The sequence below is a fragment of the Crotalus tigris genome, unplaced genomic scaffold (assembly GCF_016545835.1).
Source record: "Crotalus tigris isolate CLP2741 ecotype Arizona unplaced genomic scaffold, ASM1654583v1 scf7180000023829.5930981, whole genome shotgun sequence".
NCBI lineage: Eukaryota > Metazoa > Chordata > Lepidosauria > Squamata > Viperidae > Crotalus > Crotalus tigris.
In genome coordinates, this window is record NW_024100213.1 from 3,085,085 (window position 1) to 3,106,783 (window position 21,699).

General features: G+C 43.2%; 1 protein-coding gene and 1 long non-coding RNA gene across 2 annotated transcripts in view; one reads left to right on the top strand and one right to left on the bottom strand.

Annotated features, from left to right (window-relative positions):
* Positions 1-3,003: 3,003 nt before the first annotated feature.
* Positions 3,004-10,613, bottom strand: LOC120298263. Its single transcript, XR_005554021.1, has 3 exons — positions 10,478-10,613; positions 7,933-8,040; positions 3,004-3,163 (listed from the first exon to the last, which is right to left on the bottom strand). It is a non-coding gene; the product is annotated as an uncharacterized LOC120298263 (long non-coding RNA).
* The window catches only part of IGFBP5 (insulin like growth factor binding protein 5), a 40,093-nt gene continuing 28,627 nt past the window's right edge, over positions 10,234-21,699 (top strand). Inside the window, exon 1 of the mRNA XM_039321781.1 lies at positions 10,234-11,282. Within this exon, the coding sequence (XP_039177715.1) occupies positions 10,952-11,282 (331 nt within the window). The 5' untranslated portion in view covers positions 10,234-10,951. The remainder of the gene's footprint in view (positions 11,283-21,699) is intronic.

Sequence of the window (21,699 nt, forward strand, 5' to 3'; positions counted from 1 at the left end):
AATCACATTCCCCAATTAGCTTGAAGCAGCCAGCCAAATTTTTATCAACTCTGGGTGCAATAACCTTGATTTCCGCAGCTGAATTATTATTGTTATGCTAACGGGACTCTCATCCACATCCCCCCTCCCAGCAACAACTAACTCTAAAAGCGAAAGAGAAAAGATGGCTACATTTCCATCTGTTGTCAAAAGCAAGAACATCCGATGTTAGCAGCGTTGACACTAGGAATGAATGTAGAGAACTACAACTCCTATCGAGGACATGGCAGGAATAAGTGGGATATTGGAGGCCCATGTCCTCCAATAGTTACTCAGCTCTCATCTCACACACTGGCAGGCAAAGTGGGAAACCACTGCAATCCCATCAGCTCCACATGCAGTTCTGATCCTTGCAAATCAAGATTCTAAGAGGTTTTATACTGGATGGCTGGGAGAACAAGGGGACCTGTTTTCTCTCACACAGTTACAATCTTCTGCCCAGACTAGCTGTTGCAGCTATAGACCGTTGCCTATTTCAGTTTGTGTAATGCTATATACAGCTGAACAATTCAAAATAGGTTTTAAGGGCTTCTAGACCAGACTACCTTTTCAATGGACAGCCAGTTCAGTTTAGTGGTTAAGGCAGTGGTGGGATTCAAATAATTTAACAATCGGTTCTCAGAACAGAGCCCTTTAAGAGCTTTCCTGCTCGTTATTATTTGCACTCATATAGAGCTAGACAGGAAAAAGTTCCAGAGCCACAACCCCAGCTAATACTTGGTGGCCTTGCCCCCTTTCCCGTATGCACCAATCAGGAAACTAGAGAGATGAAGCTTCCATTCCTGATATTATCTCTGAGAAGCACACCTAGTTTTTGCCTGAGGGATGTGATCGAAGGTACCGTTTGTTTTCTGCCATTCCTCTCTTGGATTTTTGGGGAGTTTTTTTTTTTCCACACCTGGAAGGAAGTTGAATGAAAACCAGACACGTTCTGGAAAACACAGATTTATCATAACTAATTCACTGAACTCAATAAAAATAATTAGGTATCGGTTCTGCCGAACCAGTGCAAACGGCTGAATCCCACCCTTGGGTTAAGGCATTAGGTTAGAAACTGGGAGACTGTGAGTTCTAATCCTACCTTAGGCACAAAGCCAGCTGGTTGACCTTGAACTACTGTAGTAGTTTGGGCCAGCCACTCTTTCTCAGCCCAGAAAAACCTTGCTAAAATACCTGCAGGGATTTGCTCAAACAGTCTCTGAGAACTGAATACAAATGAACAGGAAAAATATATCCCTTTCCATTCCAGTAACACCAGAGTCCCTCAGAACTGTATCTAGGAATTGCAATTCCTCCATCAGCTCTAATATGCTGCTATTGGCAGAATTTTCACCTCCCCACATTATAGACATTTTTTTTTTCTAAAAACCTGGAGGCAACACTGAAGAGCATTCATTGCTAACAGTATATATATCCATTTCTGAGACAGGTGCCTGAGTCTGTACCTGTTCCATTATAGCTTCTAGTCAAACCAGATTGACAAGTTTTTAGAGTGCTTCCAGCTTTAAATTGAAGGATCCATAATCACTCTCTCCCCCAGCCCCCCCAAAAGAAATATGCTCATTTTGGTGGGACAGTTGCAGGATGTAATGCTCATATCAAAGTTGAGGGTGCTTCCTATAAATCACTGTCAGAATACAGTTTTAGAAGACTCTGTGTGTGTGTTTGTGTGTGTGTTTGTGTGTGTGGCATGACATGGTATAATGTGTGAGATAGAGAGGAAGCTATTGTATTCTTTATTTTTTGAAAAAAATGGTTAGTTTTTCCTAGTTCCCTTTAAAGATGAGATGTCTTTTAATGTATCTCGTTTTGAATGTATTGATTGATTTGGTACATTCAATGCAGTCCTTTCATTGATCTCTTTGGTCATAAGGCAGATGGACAGTTTCTAAAACATCTTAAGTCAATTTTGTATTCATACAGCAGTCATACAAATTCATTCACTGAACAGTTCCCATGCCAGCAACATTAACCCTTGGGTGGCCTTGCCAACCAAGAATAAATACTGTAAGTGAAAGTCAGGAGGGGTAGCATTGTTATGCTTTGTGATATTTTGGGATGGTTGTTAAGAAAAACCCTTCCTAGTACAAATAATGAGAGTAAATACATTTAAAGTAATTGAAAACTAGGCTACATTTTAATAAACTGGAGACTGTGGCACAATCCAGTAATGGCCAATTCTCACCATGTTCCCCTTTAGGCCTTTTCCAATATACTGCAGGCGTTTTTTGATGTTGGAAACAAACAACAAGGTTGCAGGGAATTTTGAATGCTTAATGTGAGATTTCTCCCAGGAAGAGGATTAGATTGGATTTTAATTTCTGAGGCTGATGTTTTGTCTTTGACCTTGAAAAGTGAGATTTAGGACCACACTGACAGAAAACAAATATATAAATGCCTGATTCCTTTCCACTTTCATTACCTAATTGCATTTGGTTAGCCAATAAAATCTTATTCATTTTCTCCTATCATTGTCTCATTTTATTCTCACTTGTTGGCATTGTCTTCTAACATTTCAGAAGAGGGATATGTAAGTTGCTAAGAAACAGTATCCTTGCTCTTTTTTAAAAAAAAAAAAAAAAGCATGATCAGTCTTTCTTAGGTGTGTAAAATTTTATTTCGCTTGTGTTTTTTTAAAAAAATATTGTTTCTTTATTTCTACTTATAAAGGTATCCTTTAAAAAAAAAACCCTTCAGAAAAAGTCAGTTCTTATCCTTGAGTCATCTATCTTTCTTCATGACCCTGGATAAGTCTGATGTAACAGGAAACCAGAATACATATCAAGTCAAACTTTTTAGAAAATAAATGCAATATCTCTTCATCTGAATTTGCAAAGCTAAAACTTTTGTTTGTGATCCTACAAAACAGGTGGTGCATTGAATCCAATCATGTATTCAGAAGCAAGAATAATGGACAATGTATCTAGAGACCTTGATGGATCATGCAATACACAGAACACTACAGTAAATTCAGTTCTTTATTTCAGAGAGCAAGTATCTGGTCCCAGTGAGTGGTGAAGAAAAATAAATGCTGAAACTTCTTTCCCAGTTTCCAATTAGAAACAGATCAGGACATAAGTTCTTCACCAGACAGTCCAGCTTTCACTTCTGTATTTCTTAAGTCCTGTAAATTAATTGAGACATAAGCATTGGTGCATAGGATTTACACCTACATAACCTGTATAAACTCTTAAAGTAAGAACAACCTGAGATAAAAATGTAAAACTATTTTAATGGGTTTCTTGATTATTAATTCTACAGGATACTTTTCAGGGAAAATAAATATTTAAATCTTTTGTTTAAAAAGTTAGAACAACTTCACTCTTGAAACAGTGCATATTTTAACAATTCAGTTTAGAAATCTTGAAATGCTGACTGTAATTTTCTTAGATGCCAAAAAAGCTTTTGATATGGAACAGTTTCAATTTTAGGATCACGTTATGAAAAAAAAACTTTTTATTTCTTGGATTAAAATCAATTGTATTAGTGCATCTGCTTGAATTCTGAGAAATGGAATTTTCCCCTCCCCCCCCCCAGTTAAAATGTATGATGGGGCTTCCCTCAAGAAAGTTCTTTTATCTCCAATCAGTAAAAAGGTTATCCTGAAAGCGTGTCAATATAATGCAGTTAATGATTTCCTAATAGTGCAATCCTATACATTCAGAAGTAAATTCTGAAAGCCTTTCTCCAAATGAGGATCGCTAGCAACTTCCTAAGTTTTAACAACACAAAGGACTGAGCCATATGCCAAAAGAAGTGTACGAATCAGAACTCATAGTTAGTTTTATTTGGAGGAATAAGATCCCAACCTATCCTCCAGAACAGTGGTTCTCAACTTGTGGGTCGGGACCCCATTTGGGGTCGAACGACCATTTCACAGGGGGCGCCAAACAATGCAGTCCGCCATTTTTTTCCCCTTTTCCTTAGCTGTGCTACTCCCTTTTATTCTATTTATTTATTTATTTATTTATTTAATTTTATTTATATGCCGCCCAATCCCAAAGGACTCAGGGCGGCGTACAAAATTAAAACAATCATCAACAATAAAATAATACAATCATACAGCATGTCCGATCATATCCCGCCCCCCCCCCCGGGGACATCAGCCCCAGGCCTGCCAGAACAGGAGAGTTTTAACGGCTTTCTTAAAGGCCGGCAGGGTGGGAGTAGTTCGAACCTTGGGGGGAAGTTGATTCCACCAGGTCGGAGCCACCACAGAAAAGGCCCTTCCCCGAGGGCCCGCCAGCCGACATTGTCTGGCTGACGGGACCTGAAGGAGGCCCAATCTATGGGACCTCACCGGTCTCTGGGAGCTGTGCGGCAGTATGCAGTCCTGTAAGTAACCTGGCCCTATGCCATGGAGGGCTTTAAAGGTGATAACCAACATCTTGAATTGCATCCGGAGACCCACAGGAAGCCAGTGCAGCTCGCGGAGGATAGGTGATACGTGGGCGTACCTTGGTGCACACACAATCGCTCTTGCGGCTGCATTCTGAACCAACTGCAGCCTCCGAACGCTCTTCAAGGGTAGCCCCATGTAGAGCGCGTTACAGTAATCCAGTCTTGAGGTGACAAGGGCATGAGTGACTGTGAGTAAAGCCTCCGGGTCCAAATAAGGCCGCAACTGGTGCACCAGGCGAACCTGGGCAAAGGTCCCCCTGGCCACAGCTGATAGATGTTGTTCCAAATTTAACTGTGAGTCCAGGAGGACACCCAAGTTGCGTGCCTGCACTGAGGGAGGTAAATTTGCCCCCCCCCCGGGACTAATGATGGACCATCCAGTTGACCTTTGGGAGGTAAGACCCAGAGCCCAGAGCCACTCGGTCTTGTCAGGGTTGAGTCTAAACCTGTTCACCCCCATCCAGACCCTCACATCTTCCAGGCACCGGCACATCACGTCGACTGCTTCACTGAAAGGACACGGGGTGGAGATATATAATTGGGTATCATCCGCGTACTGATGATACCTCACCCCGTTCGCCGAATGATCTCACCCAGCAGTTTCATGTAGATGTTAAAAAGGAGGGGGTACAGGACCGAGCCCTGAGGCACCCCATGATCGAGGCACCTAGGAGTCGATCTCTGTCCACCCGCCAACACCGACTGCGACCTGTCAGAGAGGTAGGAGGAGAACCACCGCAATACGGTGCCGCCCACCCCCACCTCTCCGAGACGACGCAGAAGGATACCATGGTCGATGGTATCGAAAGCCGCTGAGAGGTCAAGAAGCACCAGGATAGAGGAATGACCCCTATCCCGGGCTCACCAGAGGTCATCGGTCAGTGCGACCAAAGCAGTCTCAGTGCTGTAGCCGGGCCTGAAACCAGATTGAAAAGAGTCCAGATAATTAGTTTCATCCAAGGATCGCAAGAGTTGGGATGCCACCACCTTCTCTACAACCTTCCCCACAAAGGGGAGGTTGGAGACAGGACGAAAGTTGGGTCCAGGGAAGGCTTCTTGAGGAGGGCCCTCACCACCGCTTCCTTTAAAGGTTGCAGGAAAGACCCCTCCATCAAGGAGGCGTTGATTATCGCCTGGAGCCAGCCTCGTGTCACCTCCTTACTGGCAGAAACCAGCCAGGAGGGGCACGGGTCCAATAAACAGGTGGCGGCATTCATTGCCCTCACGGCCTTGTCCACTTCATCAGGGGTCACAGGCTCAAACTCGCTCCAGATAACATGACTAAGACCAGCCCCCGGCAACTTGGCTTTCACTGCCCAGTCGGAGTCCAGGTCTCTCTGAATCTGAGCGATTTTGTCCGAAAGAAACTGAACAAACTCCTCAGCTCTCCCCTGCAAGGGTTCCTCCGCCTCCTCCACTTTAAGAAGGGATCGGGTCACCCTAAACAAGGCGGCCGGGTGAGATTCTGCGGACGCAATAAGTGCGGAAAAGTGAACACGCTTTGCCGCCCTTATTGCCACTAAATAAGTCCTAAGATAGGCTCTTAATAGTGATCGGTCAGATTCAGAGTTACTGGCCCTCCAACGTTGCTCTAGACGTCTCTTGTGGCACTTCATCTCCCGGAGCTCCTCAGTAAACCAAGGCGCCCTCCAGGGACCACCACCACAGAGAGGTCACAAAGGCGCAATTCGATCCAGGGCCCCGGATGCCGCCTCATTCCAGGCCGCAACCAGGGACCCGGACAAGTTGTGGACAAGGGAGTCAGGTATTTCCCCAAGCTCCTCCTGGAACCGATCTGGGTCCATTAGGCGCCTGGGGCGGAACCACCTAGTCGGCTCCCTCTCCCTGCGATGGGGGAGTGATGCTCTGAAGTCCAGCCTCAATAGGAAATGATCTGTCCATGACAAGGGCGAGATCTCTATTCCCCTTAATTCCAGATCATGTCTCCATTGCCCCGAGAGAAACACAAGGTCGAGTGTGTGACCACTCTTGAATAGAGTCTAATTCTATTGGCTTTCAAAAGCCAATAGGAATTGTCCAGGCTGTCTCTGCCCTGCTGAGCTCGCCAAAAGTCCCATTCTGCAAACAGTGCTGCACCAGTTGAGTAGTCCTTGTCTTACGACCGGTTGGGGGTCACGGCGTTAAAAAGGTTGAGAACCACTGCTCCAGAACTTCAGGAGAATCCTGAAAATCCTGGCCCCTTCATTTTGAGGGACCTAATATTGCAAAAAGGTGTTGGTTAATGGATTGCACGTTTTGCACTTTCCTCCCTTTAAGACCACTACATAAATAATTGTGTTGTATTTCTACCGTAGCTTTAAAAAGATAGAGACCAGGTTGAATTTGCTACACTTTAACAGTACCCTGGGGGATGGGGAATTGGAGGAGGGGAGAATCCTGGGTTCTGAAACTTCTTCAAAACCATCCCATCTCATCTCTTGACTTCTGGAAATGTGGCCTGACTTGACAGTGGTTAGAAACCAACACATGCAGAGGTATTAAACCAATGCAGGACATAGGAATTTATCCTGGAAATTACCCCAACAGGCAGAACACGGGAAGATTTGACATTGATTGGAAAATACTCCTACCAAAGTTGATAATATATTTAGATTCATGGATGCCATTCAAAAATTTCTGAACAGAGCCAAAATCAGAGTCAAGAGCACTCCCCTGCCCTCCAAGCTGCCATGTGGCTTTCCAAGTGTAATGGCATTCCTAACATCCATCTTTGCCACCAAATACATTCAGTAGATAAAGATGTCTATGGAGATTCTCAGTCATCCAGGACATAGTTGACAGTAGATAAAGACTATGGGAAATGAAGACCAGCTATGTATTTCCAATGTCTGCTTAAAGAAACCCCATCTAAAGCAGATCAAATAGTATTATCAACCACAGACAGTGGTAGGATTCAGCCAGTTCACTCCACTTCAGCAGAACTGGTAGCTAATTTTTTGTTGCCCAGGCCTAGAATGGACTTCCGGAAGCGACATCCACACACAGAACCAGTTGTTCACATATTTGAATCCCACCACTGACCACAGAATCATGTCCAATCTACCACTGAACATCAAAACCAGGCTGAAAGCAGGATCAGCTGATGCAGGAGAAGGCTACACTTTCTCTGCCCCAAGGATAATTTGAAAATGCTCATCTTTGTGCTGAGAAAACCATCAGCAGTAGATTTCTGCTGATAAGTTAGACCAAGATCATCTTCCTGGTCACTTGGCAAGTAAGATAGGTAAGATAAGTGTAAGATAGACCCAGACCTTTGTTTATTCAGAAGACTTTTTTCTAGCTGTGGGGGAAAAATCACACTTATCAGGCCATAAATGCTTGAAATATAAATTTCTTCCTGGATTTTGCTAGGAGGGACTTGGAGACAAAACTCTTTGTAATAAGAAGATACTTGTCAAATGCCCATCAGTGGTGGAAGGTGCCCAAGGGGTAAGACACGAAATTGTAAGCAAGGGATGGATATGTACCCACCATTGAAGATCAGCAAACTCGCTATCAGAAACCAGAGATACTTGTCTTCCACTTTTCTCCCACTTGGAATTGCAACGTTGAATATGCTTGCATCAGTTGAGTTTCTGCCTGTCACATGGCATTAGAAGACAGAGCCTCTATCAGAGAAAATGGAGCCACACCTCATGAATCATCAAAGGGGCTAGTATTCCATTAGTTTCTGGAGATTTGCCAAATTCCACATAGAGAAAGAAACTGACCGCTATTTGGGCAACTTGCTCTCCCCTGTCCCCCCCCCATTGCTTCATTAATTTCTGAGGGGTGTAATCACATCTAAGTGGGGGGGAGAGAGAGAGAGAGAGAGAGAGAGAGAGAGAGAGAGAGAGAGAGAAAAGCTTCCAGTGTAATCAGGTTAGCAGAAAAGCATTAAAATACATTTTGCAGAGAGGCTCAAGGACTTATCATAGATAAGGGTGCATTCTAGTGGCAGAAATAAGGTAATGCAGGCACAGGTCTGTCCAGGCTGCAAGAAGAAGGGCTGGCATCTAAATTGAGGAGGAAGAGAGGAGAGGTCTGCTTGTGATCTCAAACAAACAAACGAACAAACAAACAAAAAAGACTCTCAATCACACACACACACACATTTTCCTTTAAATGATTCATCGCCACCTTCCAGATATTCGGCAAAAGGCAAAACTACAGCAGAGTTGGGCTATACTGTGCTTAGAGAGGAAAAGGCTGAAAAGAGAGAAAGTGGGGTGTACTTTTTCTAAACAGTTGCTGAATTTTAGGGTTCTGGAAATGCAAACTAATACTCCTCACCCTGTCTATGAGTAAGAAGGCAGTGGTGGGATTCAACCAGTTTGCACCACTTCGGCAGAACCGGTAGCTAATTTTTTGTTGCCCAGGATGGACTTCCGGAAGTGGCATCCACACAGAGAATTGGTTGTTCACATATTTGAATCCCACCACTGCCTAAAGGTCATCTTAACATTTAGAACCAAAGAGCAAAACTTTTCCAAGTAGTGGGATGCTTTGGAATGTTTTGCAAGGCGAAAGGTGGAAGAAGGGGGGAAAAAAACAACTTTTGTAATACATGCCCTACCAAGTCAAAATCCCCTTGTTATACACTGTAACTGATTCCTCTCCCCATGGGGTTCATTTCCATGGATTCTTCCTTCCTTCCCCCCCCCCTTTCTCTGCCCCAGTTCCTGCATTCAATTTAAATCAGTTATGGTGAAGGGGGTGGAGGGTATCATGTATCTATCTCCATCTATCTCATACACCCTAACACAGAGTGGCAACAAAAGCCTCAGGGGCTCGGGCTTACAGGACAGATTGTACACTGGTGAAATCCACCACGCAGGTCTTAGTTTTGCAAGGCCCTATCCTGCCATATATAGCCACACCCATCACATGAAAACCCACAAAGCCAGTGATCATTCCAGAGTAGGTGTAAACTTGATCCTGCAAGGAGACCTTTAGTTTACAGCCCAGCTGCAATGCATCCCCTGCCTGACAACAAGAATCTGCACAAGGAAACCCATGCTGCCCTTGGGAGTATTTTGGGGCAGCATGGAGATATAGTGATGGCAAGGTAACGGTAGGTGGATCAAAGGTTACGCTTTCATAGTGAACATTGGTAGCTAACCACACGCAATTATGATTGGTTTGCATCTATGCTTTTCACCACATCTTGACTTAAGAAACAGGGCTGATCTCATGGCATAGACACAAATACTATCAAACTCCTGCACATTAGGGCTATTATAGAAGCAAATTTGTGATTAACAACAACAAAAAAAAAGTTGGCAATCTAATATGCTGCTCCATTCCCACGCAAGTTTATGTGGAATAAAATCCCAATGACTTGAATGAAATTGGCTCCAAAGTGTGGGTACACAGCTTTACAATTTGGGCACTGAGAATTAAGATGACACCAGTTGAGCCTGAACTTCTGAATGTTTTGAAGAAGAAAAAAAAAGTCCTGCAGTTTGAAGAGGGGGGGGGGGGAAACACACACACACACACACACACACACACACACACACACACACGATTTCTTCTTGCACAGCATAAAGGTGGCAATTGGATGCCTTTGGGTGGTGTGCGTTGGAAGGCTAGAAGTCAAAAGCTGCACAGTCACCCCACCCCACTCCCTCCCCTCCCTACACACACACAAACACACACACACTTGGAGTGTGCACTGAGCTTGCCCTGGTTCCTGGCACCAATTCAGGCTGAGGTGTCATTGGGATCTCAGATTGCAGCAAGGGTCTGGCAGGCAGCCAGGGGCAGTCTATTTAAAAGACATGCCTGCTCGGCACTATTCAGTCTCTTTAGAAACTTCTCCAGGGGGAAAGTGTTGGGAGATCTACAAAGTGGAATTCTTTTCTTTTTCCTCTTTTCCTCCTTTGCTCTCTTTGTCAAAGAGACTTTGTAAAAACCCTTCAACAGAAAACCTCTTTGTTGTTTTTAACCCAATCTAGGAAAAGGAAGGTTTTTTAAAAAAAAAAATTACAGCCAGTCCCAAGCTAAATCTCTTCTTGACAAAGCCCAGCTTTACCTGCTTTAGTGCTACTCCAGACATTTTTTAATTTGCTGCAGATCGTATCAGGACAGTCGAAAAGAAGCTTGTTCAATTCTTTGCTTCCTCCCCAGCCTCTTGCAGACTTTGCTTTTTAGTGGGGCGTGTGGATTATTTTATACTTCTTTGTGCAGCCTCGCCAAAGCTATTCTTGCTCTTTAAAAAAAATTTTTTAAAAACACCCTTTTCCGGTGACTTTTTTTTTTTCCTTTTTTGAATTACCAACCTGTTGCATCTGTAGTTCTTGCAACTGTCAGCTGCAGACAACCTGTGATATAGCGTTTCTTTTATAACAATCTAGGTGTTCTTTTTAAAACATTCTGATTAAGCTCTTTTTGGGGGGGAACCTTAAAGGAGAAGAGACTTATTTTGAGGGGGGGTTTGTCTCCAAAAAGAACTTTGTTTTTCCTTTCGTAACTCCTGCAGCGGTGCGCCTGACACAGAGCCCTGAAGATGTTCCTGATGCAGGCGCTGCTCGTGTCTCTGTGCCTGGGGCTTTCGCAAGGCTTGGGTTCCTTTGTGCACTGTGAACCTTGTGACGAAAAAGCCCTCTCCATGTGCCCTCCCAGCCCTGTGGGCTGCGAGCTGGTGAAGGAGCCCGGTTGTGGATGCTGCATGACGTGCGCTTTGGCTGAAGGGCAGTCCTGTGGGGTGTACACAGAGCGATGCGCCCAAGGCTTGCGCTGCCTGCCGCGCCAAGGCGAGGAGAAGCCCTTGCACGCCCTGCTCCATGGCAGAGGGGTCTGCCTCAATGAAAAGAGTTACAGAGAGCAAGCTAAGAATGGTGAGTCCTGCCCTGGGCCTTGGCTCAGCTTCTTTTCTTTACTTCTGCTAGCAGGGTGGAGGGGTGGCAGGGTGGGGAGGAGAGGGCTTCCTTGTCTATTTGTTGCCTGCCATGTACTGAGCATCCTCTGAACATCTTTCTTTACTTCCTTCAAGCAGGTTTAGGCATCAGCAGGTCATTTTTCTAATCCGATTATGCTCCGATCTGATGCCTTCTCCTCCCTTCCCACTTTTCTTCTGTAGGGCTCCTTCTCTTTCTCCAGAGCTATCTTCCCGTGTTTTTTTTTTTTTCCCCAGCTGAGTCTTTCAGGGCATTCTCATCTTGCATAACTTCTGTTACTCCGACTAGACCCTGGTTTCTTTCTCTCTGATTAATTTCCCTCACTACATTTGGACTGCATTTCAAGTACCACAGCCTCCTCCTTCAATCTCTGCTCTGTTCTCTCTGTAGCTCAACCCAAACACCTTCACCCACCTGTTGGGGTTGACAGGACTTTGGGGGCAGATAATCTGAGGCACCCAGAAAAATGAGCAGGACATCCCTAAGAAAGGAGTGCCAGCTTCCCCCATTCTGAAATAAATGCATATTCCAATCTGAAAGAAAGGGGAGGCTTAAGATTAAGTCCCCCATTTTATAAATAACCACCTTTGGTACTTACCCCCTGGATCTCCATCACCATGACCCTTCCCCAATAGTGCCAGGCTTAGCAGCAGTCTATCTTCTCAGGCCTTTGTGAATCAATATAGCACCCTTTGCATCAATGTGGCAATACCAATATCCGGTTGAGTCCCATTTGAGTTGACTTTTCATACCTGAATCTGTAGCCCCTTCCCATCCTCAGAGTGAGCTTCCCTCTGACTCCATCTGTAGGTTGTTTCGGGGGAAGGCAGGGTGGCATCAAAATGAAACAGGTGCAACAGAATGAAAAAGAGTTGGGAGAGGAGTGGGGGGAGAGAGTTTTGAAAGGAAATCTTGGTCAGCATTCTTGCCTAGGAAGAAACCCTCAAATCCAATCCTGACCCTACTTTTTCCTGGCTTATTAGCACCTCCTTCCTCTTCTTCCTGTCTCCATACCAAAATTCCAGAGAGCTTCATTCTTTTTTTCTCTGCCCCCCACCCCCCAAACAAAAGCCACTCTTTTATCAGTTGCCCCCTTCTGCAAAATCCAGCATCCACCAAATGCTAGTTGCATCTAACCAGTGAAGAACAGCAGCTACAAGCCTCTTCCTAACCCTCAATAAATCTTGTTCCATTCATTGTATTCCTCCCCCACCTCCTCTCTCTCTCTCACACACACACACATACACACACACATCTCTTCTTTGAAAGCATTGGTTCCGTTTAGTTGTCATTTCATTTGGCAGAGCAAAAGTTTCTTAAAAAAAAAAAAATCAACAAATTTGCCAAACTTCAATTGCTGCTTTTTTAGGGGGAGGGGAAGAAGTTAAGGCCAGAAATTTTGGTCAAACTGCTGTAGTCTTGTGCTAGGGGGCGGGGGAGGGGGTGGAAGAGAGGCGAGGAGAAGATTTAATTTTGATTTTCTGCTTGAAACTCAGGAAACTATGCAAAGAACTGCTTGTGCTCCAGCTAAGTAAAATACCCTCACTTGTGCTCCTTCAGATTGCGAGTGCACACACACACACACACACACACACACACACACACACACACACGTGTGTGTGTGTGTGTGTGTGTGTGTGTGTGTGTGTGTGTGCAAGAATGCTGACCAGGAACACAAGTAAAATTGTTACCTATAGGGATAGCAACAGCAACAGTTGAGCAATTCGCTCTCCTCTGTTTAAGAGTTACAACAGTGCCCCTTACAGACTGCCCAAACCTGCAGCGTTTTGAGTTTGGACTGAATCTGAATACACCCTTACATTTTTGTCTATCTGCCGCTTTCTCACCCTCTGTTACCCCCACACTCCCACACATAACACACAACACCCCCCCCCCAAACACACACACATTTTCTGATCCCAGCTGAGCAGCAGGTGCTCCAAAGCAATGGGTGTCAGCCCACTGGCCACAAGCTGATGCATGCCTTGGGAAGACCAAAGAGTGATTAAGCAAAACTTTGGCACCTCCCTCACTTGCCTGTGGCTGTTGAAAGAGCTTTTCCATATTGTTTCCTTGGGGGGGGGGCAAAATCATTGTCAGCCTTGACTGAAACAAGTCCAAGGGTTTATATATTATACTACACCACTTAATTCAGGGGGTGGTGGGGCTTAAGAAATGTTCGCAGCCAGCCAGGGATGCACAGGGGAGTTATGAACCAGGGTTATGGCTTACTGTCTTGTAATGATCCCAGCCCATTGTAGCTTATTCAGTAATTAACAAACCATGGCATAACACATATGTCTTCAGCCAATGCATCTGAATCACTTGTTTTTTCTTTCTTTTTCACATAAATGAAGCATCTGAAGTGTCTATCAGTTGTGTTATGGTTTAGGAAATTACTGACAAATGGAACAGATGTGGCACAAATGACTGCTCCATTAACATCTAGGGCCAAATTTTGAAGAATTGTTTCCCCTGAGTTAGATCCTCATCAGATTGTCCTTGGTAGCTTCCATTATTAAAATGGGGGAAAATTGGGATAGACCAATTTATATCTTTGCCTCTCAGATTTAGATACCTATCAATACCAGGTATCTTCTTGAGATACCTGACATATTTCAAGGGTTTTGAAATATTTTAATGGAGCTGCAAATTTCTAAATAGCTCTTCCCTTAAAAATACTTTACTGTTCCATTAGCTTGCCAGTCACCTTGTTCTTTATCCCAGATCTTCTAAATTAATTTCAAAATACCTTTGTTTGCTTCTCAGTTAAACTTTAATCCAATAATGTTAAAGGCGGACCACCAAGGACTTCTTTACTCAAATACAGAAGCTTAATGGGAATGGATGGTTCAGATGTAATCAGATATTTATGTCTGCTATTTTTTTTTAAAGCAGGATTGTTTTTGAGGGCAAGAGATGGGAGGGGAACCTCTTAGCATCAGAACAGCAAAATGTGAGAACTGTGAAGTATATTTTTTTGTAGGCATGTTTCTAAGCAACTGGTGAAAGGGAAGAAATAAAATTTGACTCTGAACTCAAATTGTGTGCCAAGGTTGGAGAAGACTTCAAGGAGTGAGTCCTGGCTATAGTTATTCATCAGAATTGATCAATATTGGATCACGATGAAAGGGTAAAAGTCAAGGCTCTGTCTAAACGAGAGTCAAGCACTTTTTAAAATAACAATGAACACCTGTTTATTGCCAAAGCAAAACGGTTTCAGTGCATGATTTCCATTTCGACAGAATATGAAATTTGTGAGGAGATCATTAGAAACTTCACTGACATTAGATCCAGGGGATGCAGCAATATACTGTGGAACAGGGGTGGCTGGCTGAGGAATTCTAGGAGTTGAAGTCCCCAAGTCTTAAAGTTGCCAAGGTTGAGGACCCCTGCTGTAGAAGAACATCCACTCCAGGAAAACTAATAGCAGTAAGCCTCCTATGTCCAAATATCTAAAGGGTCTTCACAGAGAAGTGGACTTACACCCTTTGCCCCAGGGGACAGGATTACAAACAGGGTTCAAGCTATGAGCTGGTGAAACAGATTGTCACATGAAGTGATGAATTTGTTTTTGCTGGGGGTCTTCAGACCAAGCCTGAGTGATAATGTATGAAAGATGCTCTAGTGGATTCTGCATTGAGCTAGGGGGTAGGACTAGATAATCTCTAAGGTACCTTCCAACATTATGACCCCTACATCTTAATTTCTCCAGTACAGTTGCTAATTAAGCTCTCCCTGCCCATAAAAGTCAGCAAGGTTGGGTTTTTTTTTTCTCCCCACTATTTCATATGCAGTGTATCAGGGGTCTTCAAACTTGGCCCTTTTATGACCTGTGGACTTCAACTCCCAGAATTCCTCAGCCAGCGTGCCTGGCTGAGGAATTCTGAGAGTTGAAGTCCACAAGTCATAAAAGGGCCAAGTTTGAAGACCCCCTGCACTATATGGTGTCAGTTCTATTCATTTCCTTATGCTCCTTTAACTGCAAACATCACACATGGATTTGTATTCCTGGGATAGGACCATATTGTATACAGTATGTGAGTGTGCTCTCCTCCGTGATGGTTTTTATACTTCTCCTGCATATGGAAAAATAGATAAAAAGGAAGGTGCTGTGTTTAAAAATCTTTTCCTCTAGTAGTTCTCATACCCTGGGAGGTTTTGGGTGGGGACTTTTGATTCCCTAACTGCATTTGGAAGGATTCCGCACGAGGTTTTTTAAGCATTTAGCTCTTGTTCAAAATCATTCACACCCTTTAACCCACCTGAGAGAGACAGGCTTTGTCCACACTTGCAGTTGTTACAGAAGCAGCCCCTAGTGGCTACATGCTGCAATTGCAGCTCAGTGGAAAAAATAAAATATAGTACCCTCTGGGTTAGACAAGATAGTCCTTGACTTACGACCACAGGTGAGCCCAAAATTTCCATGGCTGAGCAAAACAGTCATTAAGTGAGTTTTGCCCCACATTACAACTTTTTTTTTTTGTTAAGTGAACCTCTGCACTTGTTATGCTAGAAACACGGTTGTGAAATGAATCTGGCTTCCTCATTGTCAGGAGGTTATAAATGGTGATCACATAACTCCGGGACAATGCAATTCTCACAAATACATGCCAATCACCAAGCATCCAAATTTTGATCATGTGACCATGGGGAACGCTGCAACAAGTCATATGTGTGAAAAATGGCCATCGGTCTCTTTTGCAACCTCATTATAATTTTGAACGGTCACTAAACAAATAGTTATAAGTTGAGGACTACCTGTAATTGATGGTCCTGGATTTTCTTTTCTTTTTTTTTCTGCTGCTTGCTTTGACCTCGTGACACCACACCAGTTGTTCTCTAACTTAACTTCTGAGTAGTCCCAGCCTATGTTTACTTTCTGAACAGTAAGAGCAACGGTGAGTTATTATCATACTCTGCATGTTTAACTTGCTCAGTAAAGATGGGAGAGAGAGCTATATGTTTGCAGCAGAACAGATTATTTTTGTGTACATACGTAGTGCATGTAAGTTGTAAAGGTGGCTGAATGCCGAAGAAACTGGGGGTTTTGCCCCTTCCATATTGCAAAAAGGAGGGATTTCCAAGATATCTCAATTACATTACAGTGGCTGAAGTGTTCTCTGTTAGCCTTCTATTAAAAGCAAAAGAGCCTGTTCTGTTTAATCAGATCTCTGAGATGAAAAGTCTCCTGCTCAGCTTTCTTTGATTGCTACTTCCTATCCATGAGTAACCACCATTCTGGGCTCAATAGGGCAATGTCTTGGTTCAAATAGCTAACACATTGGATCAAGCCATATTTGTAATAACCACGCTTTGTTGAACAAGTTGCAGGGAAGCCATGTTACTTGCAAACCACCATTACTGCATGGCTTGTCCAGGTGAGGAGCCTAGTGGTTACTGACCCCTGTCACCTATTTATATCTTTAGCTACATGCGTTTGTTGCCTGAGTGGCATGATGCTCACTTAGACTGAGTGGAGTGACGACAACTTGGGGCAACCTGTTTATTGCCAAAGCAAAAGCTGTTTCGGTGCATGATTTCCATTTGGACAGAATATGAAATATGTGAGGAGATCATTAGAAACTTCACTGACATTATTAGATCCACGGGATGCAGCAACTTGGTGCAGTTCATCAAACACTGCAGAAAAATGGAGGACTGCTTATTTGGACCTCCAACACTATTTACTGGAGAGATGTCTCAAAACATGGACCCCAAATTTTCTGTTCCATGTTCACTCCCCCCTTCTGAAGAAGCAGAGAAACTCTTGAGTAGATTTGTGAGATTGAAGCCAAACTATTGCTATAACAGAGGTCCCCAACCTATTGGGCACCAGGGACTGGTGCTATGGAGAAAGGTTTTTCCATGGACCAGAAGGGGTGTGGTTTTCAATACTGCCAGCATCCCCAGGATGGAGCTTTGCTTGTTTGTGCAGCCCGCTTGCTGGCATGCTGCTGACCAGTCCAGTCCATGCACTGGGAGTTGGGGATCCCTGGTCTAGAAGAAGGTTTACCTTATAAACTATCATTCAAAATGTTGTGGTTTTGTTGTATCACATTTGCCAAAGAAGCAGGAAGGTTGTCCTGCTAGGCTGTAGATCTCCTATTTTCTTTTGCTTCAGACATAGTTTCCCCTTGCAGCCTCTGTTCAAATGAGTTTACTTGGGCTGGCAATCACAGAGGCAGAACAGCAGCAAAGGAGCATCTGGGACTGAAACATGGGGGCAGGTGCAGAGTCAGAAAGGGGGTAGGAAGGTTGGGGTGACCTGAGAGTTAGCAGGGTGAGGGTTGGGGCAAGGGTCATGGGAGCAGCAAATGCATGCCTTCTGCAAGGTTGAGTATGTGCTGTCTGGGATGCAACCAACAATTCCACCTGGATGCTTTTCTTTCTTACCACACAAGCTTCAGATCCATGTACAATAATCACCAAGGCTGGTAGCAACAGGCCCGTGGCTTCCCAAGAAACTGGAAAAACTCCATTCTTTTTTTTCCCCTTTTGTTTAATCTGCTACTACATACATACATACATACATACATACATACATACATACATACATACATATATATATATATATATATATATACATACATACATACATACATACATACATGAGTGGGGAATTGAGAAGTTTAATCCATCAGGTCTGAGCAGGAAAGTTGAGTTTCTTTTCTTTTGTGGGGAAATGGAGAGGGAAAAAGTATCACCCGAATTTCTAGTACAGGAACAGGTTTCTGCAAATAACATAAGTCACTGCAGCAGATTATTTCATGTTATTTGATCATTTCACAGAGAAACAGCAGCAGTGCAGTGATAACCGAAGAGCTAGGAAACGTGACTGCATTTCCTTGGGTGGGAGAATGACAGCCCCATCTCCACTGGGCTTTCATTAGTTCAATGCAGAAAAAATTTCCAAGCACAGACTGGGTGGAGACCTTCACATTGCAATGGTTCCCAGTAAATACTTGTTCATTGATGAAGAAAACCTAGCACTTGCATTGAGCAATGAATCAGTGAGTCCCTTGAGCATAGTGTTCTCCACTTTCTACTGACAATCAGGGCCTTTCCAGGACCTATGGCAGAAGGACTCATTCTGAATTTTTCCTGGAGATGCTAAGAAATGTTTTGAGCTTACTTCACTGGTGAGCAGTGTGTCCACTAGCAAGTGATTTACATCAATGCTCCATGTGGCTGTTATGCAGCTGCATAAATATACCTTTAGTACCTGCCCAACATCCTGAACTGGTAGAAGATGAAGACCTATACCTGCTAAATAACTGCTAGTTCAGCAGCAGGGGGATAGGAAAGGTTGGAGTGAATCATTTCTTAAGCTCCAGGTTACTTTCACTAAAATCAGCTTTCTCTTCTGAGGACCTTTCCCCATTACCTAATCCAAGTGCTGTCCACTCATTCTTCAACAAAACAGTGCTATCAAAAAATATACTAAGGTTGTTCCCAGTCCTAGTCCTAGCTATACTGAATTAGTTCCTGCTGCCTTGTCTTGATTTATTAGCATACCTGTCAGTATGAGTAAGGAGATTGCTGTTCTCCTTTAGCTTAGCTGGTCTGTCGTTCAGGACTTTATCAAGGGGTGCTTGAAGACTTGGCCAGGACATCAGAGTAAAAATAAATTCAGAGAGGCAGATCCTCCCATCTTTGGACATGTACTGTATTAGCTAGAATTAGTGAAAGTGACTAGCTTCTGGGCAAACCAATCTTCTACAGGTATTTTAATTCCTTTTTCGATTCCTGAAATTGACCAATAATCGTGAAGAGCCCAGTTCAACATTCAGATACCATTTCTGAACATAATAACACTGAAGTACGTAAGTACACTCTTTTTCTCCCCCAAATAAGTTGTGTCAGAACACTATTAAAGCTGAATTGCACCATATGCCCCTTTCCCCTTGAATAAAATAGATGGGTTTTTTTAAAAAAATAAGCCATCATTCTTTCCACACCTACATTGTTACAAGCCTAGAGAAGTTGCTTTAAAAAAATGGATAGAGGGAAGGAGGCGAAAGGTATGCAAAGAACTAGAAAAGGCCCAGTGCTAATGGAGAGGGCAGAAATAGCTGTGATAGATTCCTGCTGGTGACCCAAGGGGAGAGAACGCCCATCCACCCCCCTCTTCTGATACTGCCAAAGTACATCTCAGGTCATATCCAGCACAGAACATCTAAGCTTGCTTCCAAGAATACGAGAGACTAAATATCACAGATTTTATACACTTTTAATGTTGTGCTGGGATAGTATGGGCTTAGTATTTATTTACTCATATCCTTGTTCAATTTTTTCACTTATGCACTGCTTGACTCCAGACTGTACAGAAAGTACTCCAAACTGCAGAAAGTACAAGGTAAATAGGATTATAAGGAATAATTAAATATAAAATAAGGTGGTGGGGCCTGCACAAGCAAATGTATCTTCAGGCTGTTTCATTCATGAGCAAGAGAGAAAACTGTGGCTATCAGAGCATAATGTTCCCACAGTAAACTTTAAGGTTCTGAGTGATACACTGGAGACAAATCTTATCATCCACAAATGCCTGCAAATCATGTTATTGTGAAAGACACAAAAACAGCTACACTTCTAGATCCTGTGTGCTACTGGGTTCAAGAACTGGGTTTGTAGATTGTCCTAAACCAAAGTGTGATTTCCTTGCTTAAAGCTGAGCATGTTGTGCAAATCAAGTCCATAGTTAGTTATTCAACAAACCAGCATAACCTGTTAGTGAGAAGACTGGTCCATGATTATGCCTCTATGCCAAAGTGATCATTCTTTCAAAAGCATGGCATGCAAACCTAATTAGCTAATCAACCCCATGCTGTTTATGATTACATTTGGATGCCAAGCCAGGGACTTTTTTTCATAAGGGAGGAAAGGCTACCTAGATGGAAATTTTACTGGAGGTGTCTCAAGACCATAGCATTTCCCTGAATTTCCTGAGGTCCTGTGCCTGCTTGAAATCACTTTGCTTCCATTTAACTTGAGCATTATCTTCCTAGTTTGCATTTCCAAGAAGGAATGGATATTACTGAGGCTCTTCAACTTCCCACATCACCATTCTGTTTTTATAAAAGCCTATTGTGTTGTTACAGTTTAATGGCTGATGAGACAAAGGACAGTATTCTTTGCTTTTCTGCACTGTAGCATTGCACAGTTCTGACACAATGTACAATGGAGGTTAATGGAGAGTGGACGGCAACAACACGGTGCCCTCTTTATTAAATGCTCAGAAACGTTAAAGGCCCCAAAGGATGAGAATTTTGTCTGTTAAATAACTGCCTCAGTTAAGTAACTGAGATTCTGGAAGCAATTTGCTCAGAATAAAGCCAACAGCAGCCTGCCCTGTACAGCCATTAGAACTAGGATAGAGAATTCTGTGCATCTCCAAATTTGTGGGAAGTTCAGTTTCAATTAACCTCAGCCATTAGCAAATCAAAGGGTTCTTTGCAACCTGCTTCTGTCTACGATAATTTTCAACTTGCTGACCTTAAAAAAAATTGCAGAGGAGACTTCAAACATCCCTTTTCACTCCCTGCACTTTGCAGAAGTAAAATCCATTCTATTGTGTCAGACTCCTCTACTAGCCTGCTGCTCAGTAGCTATCTGGGCTTAATTCGAACAACTGAGTGAATTATAGCTCACTCTTTCACAGCTTTACTTAACCATGACACAGACACAGCAACATCTTTTCTTTTTTTCTTCTGCTGCATCCCCACAACATTGCCTTCAGATCATCCTCAGCCCATGAGTGAGACAGGCTTAAGCCATCCTTGGCTGCATCAGTGTTAAAGGAGAATTTTCTGTTTCATTCCAACACCCTCTGGGAACAGCTGCAAAATACATTAACATCTGTTGGACTTTGGTATCCATTGTTACAGAGAGAAGACAGATGATTGGCATTGACCAGGAATGGAGACAGGATAGGTATTGGCAAAGGGGGAGCAAAGTTCAATATATGGTGATCCTCCATAGACAATGATAATATGTCTACATGTCTTCATCTTGGCATCATTGTTTGGGAAAATTGCTGCAGATTTTTTTTTTAATTTTATTTTATTTTTTGCAGTTCAATGATCAGCAAATAACACTAAAACTTGCCAACATTATTGGTAATTCTATTGCAAGATGTGACCCCGATTGCCTACTTACACTTAGCAATCAGTCTTAAACATCAGGGTGTTGTCTTTTGGGGGCAGAAAAAAGATTGCTTCTTTTAACATTCAAAACTTTTAAATTCATTCCTATATATTCTTTTCATAGAGACTGGATATTTCCTAACTAGAAATGCTTACCTCTAGAAAAAATTCCTAGCATCTTTCCATCCATATCATTCCTTGTACTTTCTCAC